Source organism: Salmo trutta, chromosome 13 (assembly GCF_901001165.1).
Source record: "Salmo trutta chromosome 13, fSalTru1.1, whole genome shotgun sequence".
In the NCBI taxonomy this organism is placed as follows: domain Eukaryota; kingdom Metazoa; phylum Chordata; class Actinopteri; order Salmoniformes; family Salmonidae; genus Salmo; species Salmo trutta.
Window position 1 is genome coordinate 67,489,346 of NC_042969.1, and position 19,472 is coordinate 67,508,817.

The 19,472-nt window shown below is 43.3% G+C and overlaps 1 protein-coding gene across 2 annotated transcripts in view; it reads right to left on the reverse strand.

Annotated features, from left to right (window-relative positions):
* Positions 1 to 19,472, reverse strand: part of LOC115206385 (endothelial cell-selective adhesion molecule) — an 88,216-nt gene that overhangs the window by 17,644 nt on the left and 51,100 nt on the right. The window contains exon 2 of one of the 2 annotated variants that reach the window (XM_029773269.1): positions 1 to 89. The exons of the other annotated variant lie outside the window; for it this stretch is intronic. Within the exon in view, the coding sequence (XP_029629129.1) occupies positions 1 to 89 (89 nt within the window). The remainder of the gene's footprint in view (positions 90 to 19,472) is intronic. 2 annotated transcript variants of the gene reach the window in all.

Genomic DNA, 19,472 nt, shown 5'->3' on the forward strand with positions numbered 1-19,472 from the left:
AGGGTGCCGGCCAGTCCCCTGAGCTGGTCAGCTGAAGATGGATCATCTGATCCCAGCAATCGTAGTCCTCGCCCTCCGCCAGCTTGGCCCTAGGTCCCACGCACACACACAGAATAACCCCTCTCCACACACACACACAGACAACCCCCTCAGCGTGACGTGACGAGGGTCTCAAATCCCTAGTCCGCAAAAACACTAGCCCTATAAGAGGAGGGTCTTAACCCCCAGTCCCAATAAACACAAACATTCAGCAAGACGGTCAAGTCCGTACACACACATACATCTAGCTAGGCCAGGGGCTGCTCAACAGCTGCAGTGTGACAGCACATCGGTTACTTTCTTTCTGGAATGAAACTGTATTCAGCTGGGTGAATTAGAGAGAGAATGAGAGCGAGAGTGATTGAGGGGGAGTGAGAGCGAGAGAGCGAGCAACTGGCATCTGTCTGGCGTCAGGACTGGCATGTTGTTCTTGGATTATAGTCGCAGTGACTCTATGCTTTCTTATTGCCCCTGGTATCATGTGACCCCATTGCTATGGTGTCCCTTGTTTAGCTCCTATTGACTAATCCCTAAACAATCCCTGGCTCAATCCTTCAACCCTGACTCTGACTCTTGCTTCACGTGACCCAAGTACAGCAGCTCGGCTGGACACAGATGAGGTAGGCTAACACATGGTCACTTTGACAACTGTCTCTGTGCTGACTGTTATGACTGGCTTCTCATTCTCATATTTGTAGCTCAACCACTTCTCTTTGCCTGCATAGGTTTTCAAAACATATACTAACAGAAACGGATAGGCCTAAATAAAACTACTTGATGCATGTCCTGAACTTGAACTTGCATTGAACTTACAAGTTTATTCGAGATTGTTGTTCCACAGAAATGACTAAGGCAAATGAGAACCAATGCGCCAATGGAAAATGCAACATCTACTCTTGTGCCAATGAAAGTCCAACTTGCCAAAACAATAATCACAGCTGATTCTGTCAGACTGACTGAAGTGGATTTAATAGCATCATCATTGCATTAGCCATTCTGTTATTCCACAACATAATAGACCCTGGATTGGTTCTCTGATTTGGCTTGCAATTTGTCTCTCTAATCCTGTTAGGGATAGAAACTCATTTTTCTGCTTGAGAAGGTAGATTTAAAGGTGAGGGGGTGGGCTATTCCATTAGTGGGAAGTCAATGGGGGCATCATCTTTACTGAGAAATGAGTGTGTTTGAAAAGAGCAATGCTACACTCTTAGAAAAAAAGGGGCTATCTAGAACCTAAAAGGGTTCTTTGGCTGTCCCCATAGGAGAACTCTGAATAACCCTTTTTGGTTCCATGTAGAACCCTTTTGTGTTATATGTAGAACAACTTCCACAGAGGACTCTACATGGAACCCCAAAACATTTCTAAGAGTATATAGATGCAGATGAGGAATATATAACTGTTCTTCCTACTATGGGATATAGATAGTATATAGATGCAGATGAGGAATATAACTGTTCTTCCTACTATGGGATATATATAGTATATAGATGCAGATGAGGAATATATAACTGTTCTTCCTACTATGGGATATAGATGTAGGATGTGAATGGATTAGGATGGATTGCGTCACTTTGAAAAAAGTAATTTAGAGTGATACTTTATGACCCTGAATTCTTATCATAGCCTACATACCTATGGGAAAAATTCGATACAACTATGTGCAGCTAAGTCTAAGCCCTCCAGACTTTTAGGGATAATAATTCAGTGTATCCTAATGCGAAGGAGTATTGGACTGTGTTGTAGATTAGAATGATGAATGGGAATGGTTCTTTTAAATGATACACTGCGCCTTAATGCACGATAATGCTCTATATTCCCGTGACTATTCTTACCGCTTTTTCTTGGGCTAGGTTTATCCTCTGAACTGTGCCATTCAATTGTTTATTAAATGAAGGAAAATCTTCCCTAATCCCTGGCTCTGTCTCCACTCTCCATCTGGGTTGTGTGTTGCTGCAGACAGATGACACACTGGAAGGTGTGGATATGGGTATCATTAATCTACATCTATCAACAGATAAACCCTTGAAAAGCTGCCACTGTAGAACACAATGTAGGCGGGGCATCACTGTCAACTGGATTGTTTAATAACTACCATGTTTTTACATGAACAATGTGGGTGTTTAAATTTTTTTTATGCATCTTGCCTTTGAAATACAACTAGACTCATCTGTTCCCCAAAAATGTATGATAGACATTAGTATAGTGGGCCTTTTTGGAGAGTTCTAAAATCTATGGAAAAAAATATCTGTCATGGCCATGCTAAGCTGTTGGCCTGATCCATCAGGATGGTTGAATGAGGCTACTAAGCTGGTGCTCAAAATAGAGCACACTGAGAATATGTCAGTTACCATGAGCAGCCAAGAGGGGGCAGCAAATCTTTGAGAATCACCAACTAAGCAACAGACTAGAATCACATGGATGTAGTGGAGTCATTTCAAATCAATGGCCAATGTTTAGTAGCCTGATGACTCATACTGAATTTAATTCCAAATGCTCCACCTATCGCTAGACTGCAATGATATAAGTCATTTTCTGCTGACGTCAAAGTGAGGGGAGTTGTACAAAACAAGTCATCAGCGATTGGATCGTCTCTAATCAATTAAGAGTATCAAAGCCAATGACTACTTCCGAAACAAAGCTCTACCTATGTGTGTTCAGGCTCTGGCCCAACCCATAGGTTTCAGGGACCAATCAAAACGGTTTGAATGTGTTCGCATTCGAGAAGTTTTCGGGGAGATCAAATCCAGACTCATCGTGGAGAACAAACGTTAGTGGGCGTGGCATTTGGTCGGAGCGATGTGGATGGGTAGCCAGGCAAAATGATTAGTGCCTCCATTTGTAGATGATCAATAACCCATAATAATCCATGATAGTAATTAAATTATATCAAAGCAAGTATGTTAAAATATAGGCTTAACACCTGAAATCCACAATGAAAAACAACAAATGGATATTCCCTACGTTTTAAACACCACCAGTACAACATAGGCTCCTTGAAAAATACAAATTGCTTATAAGACAATCAAATGATTCCAGTCCCCAGCTGAAACACACAACCATGCCCACCCTCCAGCCTTCAAACCTCGGGCAGAAGATAAACCAACTCTCATTAAACAGAACCACTTATCTTTCACTATAATCTCTCGTTTCACCGTAGTCTTTATCTCCTGAGGGTCCTGTGTTCAAGCTACAGCACAGCCCCCACTATCTCTCCTGTGCTGACTGAGAAAGCCTTCAAATGAACCACTAATCTGAAGCTGCTGGTGAAAGTTGCAGCAGCACGCTCCGGAGGGGCTGAAGGTCTTCACAGGAAAAAGGGAAGGATTCACAGGGCAATGACTAGGAAAGACTGTCTGACAGCACAGTGAGTGGCAGGGGGGCTACAGTTTACAAATGGGCCGTGACCGATGTAGCATCTCAGACAGAGTGGCATTCAATGATGGGAAAATATGAGGCTTCATTACAAAACGTGTCCTGACACAGTACTCAGTCCACAAAGCTAAGCCTGTGTTTGGCTATGTAAAAAGAGGATTAAGGTAAAGTGAGGATATGGAGGGTATATGAGGAGTGAGTTGGGTTCTGGATGGTGCAGAGGCAGTTAGTGATGTAGGACAATGAGATAGCCCTCTTTGTGGAAGACTTTGTGCATATACTGTTTGTGGCTGACCCCTGGGGCTTCAAACAGATGGTGCTTAAATAATAAATATTTGGAGGAGGCTCCTTTAAATTGGATTACATTAGCGTAATCTCTGAAGCTATTTTAAACCATTTTGAGTATGCCATCGCAGCACAGGAGCTTTAATTCCTCTAAAGTTTTGACTGTGTTCAAATTGATTCTGTATGCAAACATGGGCTCTAATTCCCACACCCCCTGTCTCTCCACCACATACAGTACTGGTATGGTCTTTCACACCTAGTCCCTCCCTCACACCTAGTCCCTCCCTCACACCTAGTCCCTCCCTCACACCTAGTCCCTCCCTCACACCTAGTCCCTCCCTCACACCTAGTCCCTCCCTCACACCTAGTCCCTCCCTCACATTATAAATTGATCAATGGAAAAAACCTTAAGAGCACTTCAGAGAGAAAAACATATTTGACCAGCTAAGCTGATTTTAGATCACTATTTTTCAGGTCTTTAACCGTGTACATTGGCGAGGTTGGATACAGGCATTGAGGTTGTACGAGAGGAAAAGGTAATGGAATACAGCATTACAGGGACATCACCAGGACCTGGCTTTTGGGTCAGCCCTGAATCTTTTGAGCTGCTGCGATGGTGTGACAAATATTCAATGGTTTTTGTTTTCTTTCTACAAATCTAACTAACTTTTGAACGGTAGAAGCTAACAGATCTTCTCTACAGACACAGAACTGGTGCACTTAGCATATCATAGACTCCCATACATATACAGGTGTGAAAAACATAGAAAGCAACTTTTTTTGGAGTGGGTATCATATCAATTTGTTCATGAGAATGGGGAGAATACGATAAGACTATTAAACCTTTGCCACCCCAAAGTGGACACATTATTCCGCTGGCCCATGTGGGGAGATGCATGATTGATGTCAAAATAGTACTCTATGGCTTCAGAGACTCTATGAAACCACATTGGGCAATTCTATATAGAGGGCCATCAATCAGAGCAGTCCTTTTAAACACTAAATTGGACTGAAAAACGAACACTCTAAATCTCCTCACTGCCTGTGGCACTAGGACAAAGTCCCCCTCCCTGTATCACCATTACACCCCCCCCAACACACACAGGCAGATGGATTGGGCTTGAATAATGCATTTTGGCTAATCCAAATAAGAGAGAGTGTTAGGCCCAGTCAACTTGAAAGAAAGGAGCTTCCCCTCGATCACTAATGACCATTACCTCATGACCGTTACATCATCATTAACGACCAGATCATGACCACTACAATAGTTAATATTCATATCTCCATTGATCACTGTCATAAACCATAAGCCATGACCTACTTACACTGATAAAGAGAGAGTGACTTGTAGAACATAGTGGATAGGGCTTGAATTAAGACAGTAATTAATAACAGACAGTGATCCTTCATCCTTCACACATCAAGAGAGATCCTGTAGGCTGAAGACAGAGGTCAGTTTGACTGATGGTATTCTACTATGGTGCCTTTTGGAGGGTAACTTGTCTGCTCCACTCTACAGGACTGAGGCTGTCCAACAGTCAGAACTGTGTTTGGACTAGGGCCCAGTGCAGTTCATGGGTGTCTAATCTTTGCACGATGCTGCTCCTGTTTGCTTAGTGCCTTGTCTTTTCATCGTTGTTTACATGAATATTTCTGCTTGGAAACAGACTGCCTGCATGCCTTTTTGTGTGTGCATCGCTGAATGGACTGTCAGTCTTGGAAGCTTTGACAATTAACATGGAACATTTATCACACTCTCCCAGCTGAGAAAGACATGAGACAGAGGAGAGGAAAGGAAGGCACACACTGAGCACAGAGGTGGAAAAGGATGGATATATTGAAGCTTTGATCAGTGTACACTACCGTTCAAAAGTTTAGGGTCACTTAGAAATGTCCTTGTTTTTGAAAGAAAAGCAATTTTTTTGTCTATTAAAATAACAAATTAATCAGAAATACAGCGTAGACATTGTTAATGTTGTAAATGACTATTGTAGCTGGAAATGGCAGATTTCTTATGGAATATCTACATATGCGTACAGAGGCAAATTATTAGCAACCATCACTCCTGTGTTTCAATGGCACGTTGTGTTAGCTAATCCAAGTTGATCATTTTAAGGCTAATTGATCATTAGAAAACCCGTTTGCAATTATGTTAAACACAGCTGAAAACTGTTGTTCTGACTAAAGAAGCAATAAAACTGTCCTCACAAGTCCTCAACTGGCAGCTTCATTAAATTGTACCCGCAAAACACCAGTCTCAATGTCAACAGTGAAGAGGCAACTCCAGGATGCTGGCCTTCCTCTGTCCAGTGTCTGTTCTTTTGCCCATCTTAATCTTTTCTTTTTATTGGCCAGTCAGATATGGCTTTTTCTTTGCAACTCTGCCTAGAAGGCCAGCATCCCGGAGTCGCCTCTCAATGTTGACGTTGAGACTGGTGTTTGTGGATACTATTTAATGACGCTGCCAGTTGAGGACTTGTGAGGCGTCTGTTTCTCAAACTAGACACTAATGTACTTGTCCTCTTGCTTAGTTGTGCACCGGGGCCTCCCACTCCTCTTTCTATTCTGGTTGGAGCCAGTTTGCGCTGTTCTGTGAAGGGAGTAGTACACAGCGTTGTACGAGCTCTTCAGTTTCTTGGCAATTTCTCGCATGGAATAGCCTTCATTTCTCAGAACAAGAACAGACTGACGAGTTTTAGAAGAAAGTTATTTGTTTCTGGCCATTTTGAGCCTATAATCAAACCCACAAATGCTGATGCTCCAGATACTCAACTAGTCTAAAGAAGGCCAGTTTTATTGCTTATTTAATTAGAACAACAGTTTTCAGCTGTGCTAACATAATTGCAAAAGGGTTTTCTAATGATCAATTAGCCTTTTAAAATTATAAACTTGGATTAGCTAACACAACGTGCCATTGGAACATAGGAGTGATAGTTGCAGATAATGGGCCTCTGTACGCCTATGTAGATATTGTATTAAACATCAGCCGTTTCCAGCTACAATAGTCATTTACAACATTAACAATGTCTACACTTTATTTCTGATCAATTTTATGATATTTTAATGGAAAATTGGTTTTCTTTCAAAAACAAGGACATTTCTAAGTGACCCCAAACTTTTGAACAGTAGTGTAGATTCCTTACCAGGGATATGAGACATTTTGATGTAAACAGATACACTACAATACAGCAGCCATGCCCTCTGATAAGAGCTTAACACCATTGTGACAACAACATTGAAGGCAAAGCTGAATAAATAATCATTTGCAATGGGAAAATGCATCATGCGTGTGTGTAAATCTTTTAATGTGTGTAAACAAAAACAGGTGCAGCTGTTTAACACCATAGTGTGCAAGTCAAGACTACTAGTTTAATTATTTACCTCATCTGAATTCCACAACAGAAGCTAGCCAGAGGTTAGCCATTCTCACTGGCTAACATTGAAGTTCAGCTAGCCACGGTTAGCTGTCCTCAGCTATCCATTAGCTCGAAAAGCTTTCGCCAGTTTTTGTACAGCGCGACTCAGACCAGAGCATACCGGACCTATTCTCTCTCCTTTCCCCGATTTCTACCGCAGGCTCTGGACATTTACACCTGGATCTTGCAGCTAGCTAGCTGCTATCTGAGTGACTATTGGCAACGTCGGTCACGGAATTAACACACATTATTACGGAGCTAGCCAGCTGAAGAGTTCCGTCAGCCACTCCTGGGCTATTCCTGAGCTAGCCAGCTGAAGTGTCTCCTGGGCTACAACTCACCTATCCTGACCCGTTTTACTGCCGATGCGGAGCCCCATCGGGTCTTCACGACTGGACCACCGACGTTATCTGCCCGAGGGAGTTATCCAACTGGCCCCTCCGTCGCGACGTAACCTGATCGCCCATCTGCGGCCAGCTAATCGTTAGCTGTCTTTTCGGCTGCGATCTGAATAGGTCTATCGGACACCTTTCTTGGGCCACTATAACTAACTATTTTGCCAACTTGGAACCCCACTAACCCACAGACGGAAACGCAAGAGGTGGCTAAAAACAGACCTCCCTCCCATCTTCCACCAGCTTGCTACCTATGGCCCAGCTAGCTGTCTGAATCTCACTGGACCCTTTGATCACTCGGCTAAGCATGCCTCTCCTTAATGTCAATATGCATTGTCCATTGCTGTTCTGGTTAGTGTTTATTGGCTTATTTCACTGTAGAGCCCCTAGCCCTGCTCATTATACCTTATCCAACCTCTCAGTTCCTCCACCCACACATGCTATGACATCTTCTGGTTTCAATGATGTTTCTAGAGACAATATCTCTCTCATAATCACTAAATGCCTAGGTTTACCTCCTCTGTACTCACATCCCACCATACCTTTGTCTGTACATTATACCTTGAAGCTATTTTATCGCCCCCAGAAACCTGCTCCTTTTTCTCTCGATTCTGGACGTCACAGACGACCAATTCTTATAGCTTTTAGCCGTACCCTCATACTTATTCTTCTCTGCTCCTCTGGGGATGTAGAGGTGAATCCAGGCCCTGCAGTGCCTGGCTCCACTCCTACTCCCCAGGCGCTCTCTTTTGATGACTTCTGTAACCGTAATAACCTTGGTTTCATGCATGTGAACATTAGAAGCCTCCTCCCTAAGTTTGTTTTATTCACTGCTTTAGCACACTCTGCCAACCCGGATGTCCTAGCTGTGTCTGAATCTTGGCTTAGGAAGTCCACCAAAAACTCTGAAATCTTCATCCCTAACTACAACGTTTTCAGACAAGATAGAACGACCAAAGGGGGCGGTGTTGCAATCTACTGCAGAGATAGCCTGCAGAGTTCTGTCCTGCTATCCAGGTCTGTACCCAAACAATTTGAACTTCTACTTTTAAAAATCCACCTCTCCAAAAACAAGTCTCTCACCGTTGCCGCCTGCTATAGACCCCCCTCGGCCCCTAGCTGTGCTCTGGACACCATATGTGAACTGATTGCCCCTCTATCTTCAGAGCTCGTGCTACTAGGTGACCTAAACTGGGACATGCTTAACACCCCAGCCATCCTACAATCCAAGCTTGATGCCCTCAATCTCACACAAATTATTAATGAACCCACCAGGTACAACCCCAAAGCCGCAAACACTGGCACCCTCATAGATATCATCCTAACCAACGTGCCCTCTAAATACACCTCTGCTGTTTTCAACCAAGATCTCAGCGATCACTGCCTCATTGCCTGCACCCGTAATGGGTCAGCGGTCAAACGACCTCCACTCATCACTGTCAAACGCTCCCTGAAACATTTCAACGAGCAAGCCTTTCTAATCGACCTGGCCCTGGTATCCTGGAAGGATATTGACCTCATCCCGTCAGTAGAGGATGCCTGGTTATTTTTTTTAAATGCCTTCCTCTCCATCTTAAATAAGCATGCCCCTTTCAAGAAATGTAGAACCAGGAACAGATATAGCCCTTGGTTCTCCCCAGACCTGACTGCCCTTAACCAACAAAAATATCCTGTGGCGTTCTGCATTAGCATCGAACTGCCCCCGCGATATGCAACTTTTTAGGGAAGTTAGAAACCAATACACACAGGCAGTTTGAAAAAGCTAGCCTTGGCGTTTCTAACAGAAATTTGCTTCGTGCAACTCCAACTCTAAAAAGTTCTGGGACATTGTAAAGTCCATGGAGTATAAGAACACCTCCTCCCAACTGCCCACTGCACTGAGGATAGGAAACTCTGTCACCACCGATAAGCCCACTATAATTGAGAATTTCAATAAGCATTTTTCTACGGCTGGCCATGCTTTCCACCTAACTACCCCTACTGCATTCAACAGCACTGCACCCCCCACAGCTACTCGCCCAAGCCTCCCCCATTTCTCCTTCTCCCAAATCCATTCAGCTGATGTTCTGAAAGAGCTGCAAAATCTGGACCCCTACAAATCAGCTGGGCTTGACAATCTGGACCCTTTCTTTCTAAAATTATCTGCCGAAATTATTGCAACCCCTATTACTAGCCTGTTCAACCTCTCTTTCGTGTCGTCTGAGATTCCCATAGATTGGAAAGCAGCTGCTGTCATCCCCCTCGTCAAAGGAGGTGACACTCTTGACCCAAATTGCTACAGACCTATATCCATCCTACCCTGCCTTTCTAAGGTCTTCGAAAGCCAAGTCAACAAACAGATTACTGACCATTTCGAATCCCACCGCACCCTCTCCGCTATGCAATCTGGTTTCAGAGCTGGTCATGGGTGCACCTCAGCCACGCTCAAGGTCCTAAACGACATCGTAACCGCCATCGATAAGAAACAATACTGTGCTGCCGTATTCATTGACCTGGCCAAAGCTTTTGACTCTGTTAATCACCACATCCTCATCGGCAGACTCAGTAGCCTTGGTTTCTCAAACGATTGCGTCGCCTGGTTCACCAACTACTTCTCTGACAGAGTTCAGTGTGTCAAATCGGAGGGCCTACTGTCTGGACCTCTGGCAGTCTCTATGGGGGTACCACAGGGTTCAATTCTTGGGCCAACTCTTTTCTCTGTATACATAAATGATGTCGCTCTTGCTGCTGGTGAATCTCTGATCCACCTCTACGCAGACGACACCATTCTGTATACTTCTGGCCCTTCTTTGGACACTGTGTTAACAATCCTCCAGACGAGCTTCAATGCCATTCAACTCTCCTTCCGTGGTCTCCAACTGCTCCTAAACACAAGTAAAACTAAATGCATGCTCTTCAACCGATCGCTGCCTGCACCTGCCCGCCTGTCCAGCATCACTTCTCTGGACGGTTCTAACTTAGAATTTGTGGACAACTACAAATACCTAGGTGTCTGGTTAGACTGTAAACTCTCCTTCCAGACTCACATCAATCATCTCCAATCCAAAGTGAAATCTAGAATTGGCTTCCTATTTTGCAACAAAGCATCCTTCACTCATGCTGCCAAACATACCCTCATAAAACTGACCATCCTACCAATCCTCGACTTCGGCGACGTCATTTACAAAATAGCCTCCAATACCCTACTCAACAAGCTGGATGCAGTCTATCACAGTGCCATCCGTTTTGTCACCAAAGCCCCATATACTACCCACCACTGCGACCTGTACGCTCTCGTTGGCTGGCCTTCGCTTCATAATCGTCGCCAAACACATTGGCTCCAGGTCATCTACAAGACCCTGCTAGGTAAAGTCCCCCCTTATCTCCGCTCACTGGTCACCATAGCAGCACCCACCTGTAGCACGCGCTCCAGCAGGTATATCTCTCTGGTCACCCCTAAAGCCAACTCCTCCTTTGGTCGTCTCTCCTTCCAGTTCTCAGCTGCCAATGACTGGAACGAACTACAAAAATCTCTGAAACTGGAAACACTTATCTCCCTCACTAGCTTTAAGCACCAGCTGTCAGAGCAGCTCACAGATCTCTGCACCTGTACATAGCCCATCTTTAATTTAGCCCAAACTACTACCTCTTCCCCTACTGTATTTATTTATTTTGCTCCTTTGCACCATATTATTTATATTTTAACTTTGAACTTTCTTCAAACTACAAATCTACCATTCCAGTGTTTTTCTTGCCATACTTTATTTACTTTGCCACCATGGCATTTTTTGCCTTTACCTCCCTTATCTCACATCATTTGCTCACATTGTATATAGTCTTATTTTTGTCTACTGTATCATTGATTGTATGTTGTTTTACTCCATGTGTAACTCTGTGTTTTTGTATGTTGTCGAACTGCTTTGCTTTATCTTGGCCAGGTCGCAATTGTAAATGAGAACTTGTTCTCAACTTGCCTACCTGGTTAAATAAAGGTGAAAAAAAAAAATAAAAAAAAAATAAAAATGGAAGTGGAGGGTTGGGCAATATGGCCAAAATAGCATATTACTATATTAAAAAAAGAATGGGCGGTTTTTTATGTTTTTATATAATAAAAGTTATACATTTGCATTATGAGTATTGCGTGACCCTTGGGGGCAACGCATACATTCAAAGTTTTTCCAATGGGTCTTTCTCCATTCTGATTATTTTATACCGTTAAATTAAAATCCAAAATAATTTTAATCAATTTCAGGCATTTTCTGCACTCATTTGAGACCATTTTCACACTGCCATGTATGGCTGCACAATATGGGCCTTATTTTTAATCAAATGTTGCAATTGCGATTTGACTTGTGATTTAGAGCAAAACACTTGGGTGAACTGTTGCAATCATGGAAATAGAATGATTGTTCTATAGTTAGAATATAATAGTGGGCACTGAATAAAGTGTTGTTTGACATGACAAATAATGAAAATGCCAGGGAGGAGTTATTGTGACAGGGTAGGAACCAAAGTGTTTAGTGTTTCCTGGGGGAACTATAATCTTTGGCTACATTAAATGTTTTCTCTTAGGGACTTTATGTACATAACATATTCTTCCTTTGCATATTCCTCTTTGATTTAGATGATACTGTTGCAAAAACAACATGCTGATTTATGTCCACACCATAACTTGTATTATCAGGCTGTATAGCTAATTACCTTTGTGCTGACTCAGTACATTTATTCTCTAGCTAGTGATTAGCATTAGCAGCTAACAAGATTTAGGCCCAACTTGCTAGGAAAAGACAAACTAGCTGTTTGCAGATATAAGAAACAAACTGATAGTGTAATTATAGAACGGTAGTGGATTTATATTAAGAATCAAAGAGAAAACAGCTTCGTTATCAACATTGTTGCATGTGCTGCATTGATCATACAGATCGAATGCAAGTCTCGTGGTCGAGGAACAACAAATGCGCTCCTTGAATGACAGGGGGTGGGACTAGGTCTGTATGGAAAGCGCATAGAAATAGCAGGGAGAGATGACTCAAGTAGCGAAGTAAACAATAAAAATGGACATTACACACGATGTATCACATTTAACAAACCAAACATTCAAATATCGTTATAGAAGGTAAAGTAAAAACCCAAACCGGTCTGTGCATCAATACCGGTATATCATAAAATACGCTATACCGCCCAGCAGTCTTGTCTCATGTCAGTGGCCTCATCAGAACAGCTGTCCATCATCTAACAGCCCACACTGGCCTGGGTCTGGCTCTCTCTGGCAGGAATGATGGCAGGGCATGAAAGGAAGGCTGTGGACCTAAATGGCTCTGGCCTGCACTGTTACACCACCAGAGCAGCAGGCAGCCCACCATCTTGGGCTCTGAAGGAGATATTTATAAGTCATTAGTGTAGTGGGGGGGGGGGGGGGGGGGGGGAAAATCAGGAGGGTACGGGTTGGCCCTTTTATATCTAAGAGAGGGGGCCGCGGTGCTGACAGGCTGACTAGTGACAGAGTCAGTGCTGGCTGGGGGAGTCTGTCTCTGCCTCGCCACTTCTCTGCCTAAGTGCCTATCGCACCGTGGAGCCCTGATGAGCACAGCACAGGTTAATGCAGGCCTGTAATTTAGAAGATGTGATCTGATTTCAGATTTCCGCTGAGCTCTTATTTGAGAGGAATTACAGGGCCAGTCATGCAATACTCGAAAGCCTCTCAAGCATAGAAAACAGATATTTGCATGCATGTCACAATGTTTTACAATATTACAGAAATGTTGAAGATGAAAGAGAAGTTGCCTTTGAAGGGGTTAGTGTGCTGATGGGGAAGCAAACACCCCACCACAACGTCTTAGAACCTGCCAGGGAACAACCTTTCTCCTCCTCACGGTATGCGGCAGCTTCATCTCCATTGTTCAGGCAGGGTGGGTCAGGAAACCAGCAGGAGAGGAGAAGGTCAGGAGGTAGGCGCAGGAATAAAAGGCCGACAGCCAGGCAGCTGCCTCCATAAAGTTATGGCTTCCTCTGGATGACTATGTTGCTCCAGACGGGGTGTTGTGTGTACCTTCAGCCCTTGAACATAATAGAGTGGCCTTTCAGAACCTCAAGAACATGACCTATGGCAGAAGGAAAAATATCTACTTTGCTTATGAGTCTAACCTAGAGAAGTGGTGGATGGCAAATCTAAACACAGGAATCTTGTCCCGAGTTCCACCTACACGCTCAATCCACAAAGACATTCATATAGATTTGTATTAATGGTTAATCCTGTCCATATGAATGGCATTGTGGATACTAAGAATTTCATAGTATTCTTACTAATCTATGCCAGGCCAAGGGATAAACCTTCAGCTGATACTTTAGAAGGATCCTCATTGATTATTCCTGGAATTTCACCAACTGTGTGTATCAGATCTTCTGTTAGGAATTCTAACCTAAATATTCCAGTATTTTGGATTTGAGCAAATACAGTAGGCCTCAACGGTCAATATGTTTACTATAAGGGACTACAAGCTACTATCAGAATTCAGGACAGTGTCAGTTTGACAAGAATACATGTTCCCTGCAGCTCAAGTCATGTTCATGACTCCGTCTCCAGTCCACGGAAATTAGGTCATAAAGAATTAACACTGTACTGTGAAAGCTAGGGATTATACACACTGAGTATACCAAACATTAGGAACACCTTCCTAATATTGAGTTGCACCCCCCTTTTTTGCACTCAGAACAGTCAATTAATAGGGGCATGAACTCTACAAGGTTCAAAAGCGTTCCACAAGGATTCTGGCCCATGTTCACTCCACAGTTGTGTCAAATCGGCTGGATGTCCTTTGGGTGGTGGACCATTCTTGATACACACGGGAAACTGTTGAGCGTGAAAAACCCAGCACCTACTACCACATGCCGTTCAAAGGCACTTCAATCTTTTGTCTTGCCCATTCACCCTCTGAATGGCACACATGCACAATCCATGTCTCAATTGTTTCGAGGTTTAAACAAGTCGAACAAGGCAGTCCTCATTAGATACATGGTAAACATCTCACATCACCGATAGAGATAAAGACCGATATTGTGGTGGCATTTGAGTGAGGATAGCTAGAGTGTGGGTTGAAGAACGGTTTGAGTGTACGTATGTGAATCATGGTGAGAGACGCAAGAGGTGTGATGATTTAATGCTATCTAGATAAAAGACTGTGTGATGAAAGTCCTGAAGAGACAGGCATCCCAGCTAACAACAATTGTTCCCACAACTTTAAAGAGTCTCATTTGGTCATTAACTTAATGTATTCATAAGAATGTTCCTGTGATGTGCAAGGAATGTTTCCAAGAGACCGTTCCATTAATGTCAAATAGAACTTACCCAGAATGTGGTTACCAAGTTCTTATAACTTAAAATATGAATGTTCTACACACGTTTCGTGGGAATGATGCAAGAACATGCTCAAGTTCTGTGGGTTAGGAGAATATTCCATCAATGTCCCACCAAAAAAAAAAAAAACAGGACATGGTTGCCATGTTCTCAGAATATAAGATATCAATGTTCTAGACACGTTTCATGGGAAGGTTGCAATAACAAGTGTCCAAATAATTAATTACACATCACATATTCATACTATAGCCGTGCCAATCAAGGTCTTGATTGGTGAACCACTGATCCATTCATAGCTCTGACTGTTGGCAAGGTTAGGGATACTCACAAACACAGTGCTTTTGACATAGTGTTTTCAACTTACAGTGCCTTCAGAAAGTATTCATAACCCTTGACTTATTCCACATTTTGTTTTGTTACAACCTGAATTCAAAATGGATTTTTTTTTAAATACCTCACCCATTACACACAATACCCCCTAATGACAAAGTGAAAACATGTTTTTAGAGTATTGAAAATGAAATATAAGATACCTAATTTACCTAAGTATTCACACCCCTTTGCTATGACACTCAAAGTTGTGCTCAGGTGCATCCAATTTTCTTTGGTCTTTCTTAAGATGTCACAACAAATTGGAGTCCACCTGTGGCCAATTCAATTATTTGGTAATGATTTAGAAAGAAACACACCTGTCTTTATAAGGTCCCGCAGTTGACAGTGCATGTCAGAGCAGAAACTATACCATGAATTTCAAGGAACTGTCCCTAGATCTTTGAGTTAGAATTGTGATGAGGCATATGTATCTGGGGAAGGGTATAAAACAATGAGTGTTCCTCTCTAGGTTTCTTCCTAGGTTTTGGCCTTTCTAGGGAGTTTTTCCTAGCCACCGTGCTTCAACACCTGCATTACTTGCTGTTTGGGGTTTAAGGCTGGGTTTCTCTACAGCACTTTGAGATATCAGCTGATGTAAGAAGGGCTATATAAATACATTTGATTTGATTCATTGGGAAATTTAAAAAATATGGACACGAGAGCTGGCCATCCAACCTAACTCAGCAACCGGGCAAGAAGGACCTTGGTCAGGGAGGTGAACAATAACCCAATTACCACTCTGACAGAACTACAGAGTTCCTTGACTGAGATGGAAGAACCTGCCAGAAGGACATCGGTCTCTACAGCATTTCATCAATCTGGGCTTAATGAGAGAGTGGCCAGATGGAAGCCACTCCTGAGAAAAAGGCACATGACAACACGCCTTGAGTTTGCAAAAAGGCACTTGAAAGACTCAGAGCATAAGGCAAAATATTCTGTGGTCTGACGAGACAAAAATCTAACTCTTTGGTCTGAATGCAAAGCGCTATGTCTGGAGAAAACCAAGCACAGCTCATCACCCGTCTAACACCATCCTACCATGAAGCATGGTGGTGGTGGCAGCATCATGCTATGGGGATGCTTTCAGCGGTAGGAACTAGAAGACTGGTTAGGATAGAGGGAACATTGAAGGGAGCCAAATACATGCAAATCGTTGAAGAGAACCTGCTACAGAGTGCAAACTACCTTAGACTGGGGTGAAGATTTACGTTCCACCAGGACAATGACCCCAAAAACTCTGGAATAGCTTCAGAACAAGAATGTGAAAGTCCTTGAGTGGCCCAGCCAAAAGCCCAGACGATAGCCTACAGCATGAATTCTGTTAGCATGAGACAAAAGGCTTTCAAAAATATATATACAGTGCATCTGGAAAGTATTCAGACCCCTTGACTTTTTCCACATTGTTACGTTACAGCCTTATTCTAAAATGGCTAAAATTAAATCTATCAAATCTACACACAATACCCCAATGACAAAGCAATTTTTTTTCTAATAAAATATAAAATAACAAATACTTTAATTACATAAGTATTCAGACCCTTTACTATGAAACTTGAAATGGAGCTCAGGTGCATCCTGTTTCCATTGATCATCCTTGTAGAAACAGCTAAACTTGATTCCTAAATAAGATGGCGCGGGAGAACAAGGCTATCGTTTTACGTATTCCTAACCCAATTGTATTTTTTGTTCATAACTTATTTTTAAAAATGATTTTGTACATAACGTTGCTGCTACAGTCTCTTATGATCGAAAATACGGCCCAGTACATCACTGGGGCTAAGCTTCCTGCCATCCAGGACCTCTACACCCGGCGGTGTCAGAGGAAGGCCCTAAAAATTGTCAAAGACCCCAGCCACCCCAGTCATAGACTGTTCTCTCTACTACCGCATGGCAAGCGGTACCAGAGTGCCAAGTCTAGGACAAAAAGGCTTCTCAGCAGTTTTTACCCCCAAGCCATAAGACTCCTGAACAGGTAATCAAATGGCTACCCGGACTATTTGCATTGTGTGCCCCCCCCAACCCCTCTGACACTGCTGCTACTCTCTGTTTATCATATATGCACAGACACTTTAACTATTCATGGACATATGGACATATGTACATACTACCTCAATTGGGCCGACCAACCAGTGCTCCCGCACATTGGTTAACCGGGCTATCTGCATTGTGTCCCGCCACCCACCACCCGCCAATCCCTCTTTACGCCACTGCTACTCTCTGTTCATCATATATGCATAGTCACTTTAACCATATCTATATGTACATACTACCTCAATCAGCCTGACTAACCAGTGTCTGTATGTAGCCTCGGTACTTTTATAGCCTCGATACTGTTTTTCACTGTCTTTTTACTGTTGTTTTTATTTCTTTACTTACCCATTGTTCACCTAATACCTTTTTTGCACTATTGGTTAGAGCCTGTAAGTAAGCATTTCACTGTATGGTCTACACCTGTTGTATTCGGCGCACGTGACAAATAAACTTTGATTTGATTTGAAATAACTTCTGGTTATCAGAACTGCAATTACTCACCACGGACTGGCAGAATCCTTTTTTCCCATTAACAAGTCCGATGAGCCCGAGATTGAATTATATATTGCTTCCCCGGGAACAGGCCCAGATCTCCGTCATTTGCGTGAAGAAAAGGCCGAGAAAAAGCAGCAAGGGGGCGGGCTGCCATCTGAGAATTCATAGGCGATCGAATAAACCCCCACTTCCTTCCATTCTGCTAGCAAACGTGCAATCTTTGTAAAATAAAATCGATGACCTATGCGGAAGATTAATCTACCAAAGGGACATTCAAAACTGTAACATCTTATGCTTCACTGAGTTGTGGCTGAACGACGACATTACCAACATACAGTTGGCTGGATACACACTGTATCGGCAGGATAGAACAGCGGCGTCTGGTAAGACAAGGGGTGATGGACTATGTATTTTGTAAATAACAGCTGGTGCACGATATCTAAGGAAGTCTTTTGCTCACCTGATGTAGAGCATCTAATGATAAGCTGTAGACCACACTATCTACCGAGAGAATTTTCATCTGTGTTTTCATAGCTGTCTACATGCCACCACAGACTGATGCTGGCACTAAGACCGCACTGAATGAGCTGTATTCCGCTATAAGCAAACAGGAGAACGCTCTCCCAGAGGCGGTGCTCCTAGTAGCCGGGGACTTTAATGCAGGGAAACTTAAATCCATCTTACCAAATTTCTATCAACATGTTAAATGTGCAACCAGAGAGAAAAAAAAACTCTGGACTACCTTTACTCAACACACAGAGATGCATACAACGCTCTCCCTCGCCCTCCATTTGGCAAATCTGACCATAATTCTATCCTCCTGACTCCTGCTTACAAGCAAAAATTAAAGCAGGAAGCACCAGTGACTCGATAAATAAAAAAGTGGTCAGATGAATCAGATGCTAAACTACAGGACTGTTTTACTAGCGCAGACTGGAATATCTTCCGCGATTCCTCCGATGGCATTGAGGAGTACACCACATCAGTCATTGGCTTCATCAGTAAGTGCATCGATGACGTCGTCCTCACATACCCCAACCAGAAGCCATGGATTACAGGCAACATCCACACTGAACTAAAGGCTAGAGCTGCCGCTTTCAAGGGGCGGGACTCTAACCCGGAAGCTTATAAGAAATCCCCCTATGCCCTCCGACGAACCATCAAACAGGCAAAGCATCAATACAGGACTAAGATTGAATCGTACTACACCGGCTCTGACGCTTGTCGGATGTGGAAGGGCTTGCACAGCCGAGAGCTGCCCAGTGACACAAGCCTACCAGATGAGCTAAACTACTTCTATGCTCGCTTCGAGGCAAATAACACAAACATGTATGAGAGCACCAGCTGTTCCAGAAGACTGTGATCACACTCGCCACAGACGACGCGAGTAAGACCTTTAAACAGGTCAACATTCACAAGACCGCAGGGCCAGACGGATTACAAGGACGTGCACTGCGAGCATGCGCTGACCAACTGGCAAGTGTCTTCACTGACATTTTCAACCTCTCCCTGTCAGTCTGTAATACCAACATGTTTTAAGCAGACCACCATAGTCCCTGTGCCCAAGAACACTAAGGTAACCTGCCTAAATGACTACCGACCCGTAGCACTCACGTCTGTAGCCATGAAGTGCTTTGAAAGGCTGGTCATGGTTCACATCAACACCATTATCCCAGAAACCCTAGACCCACTCCAATCTGCATACTGCCCTAACAGAGCTACCGATGATGCAA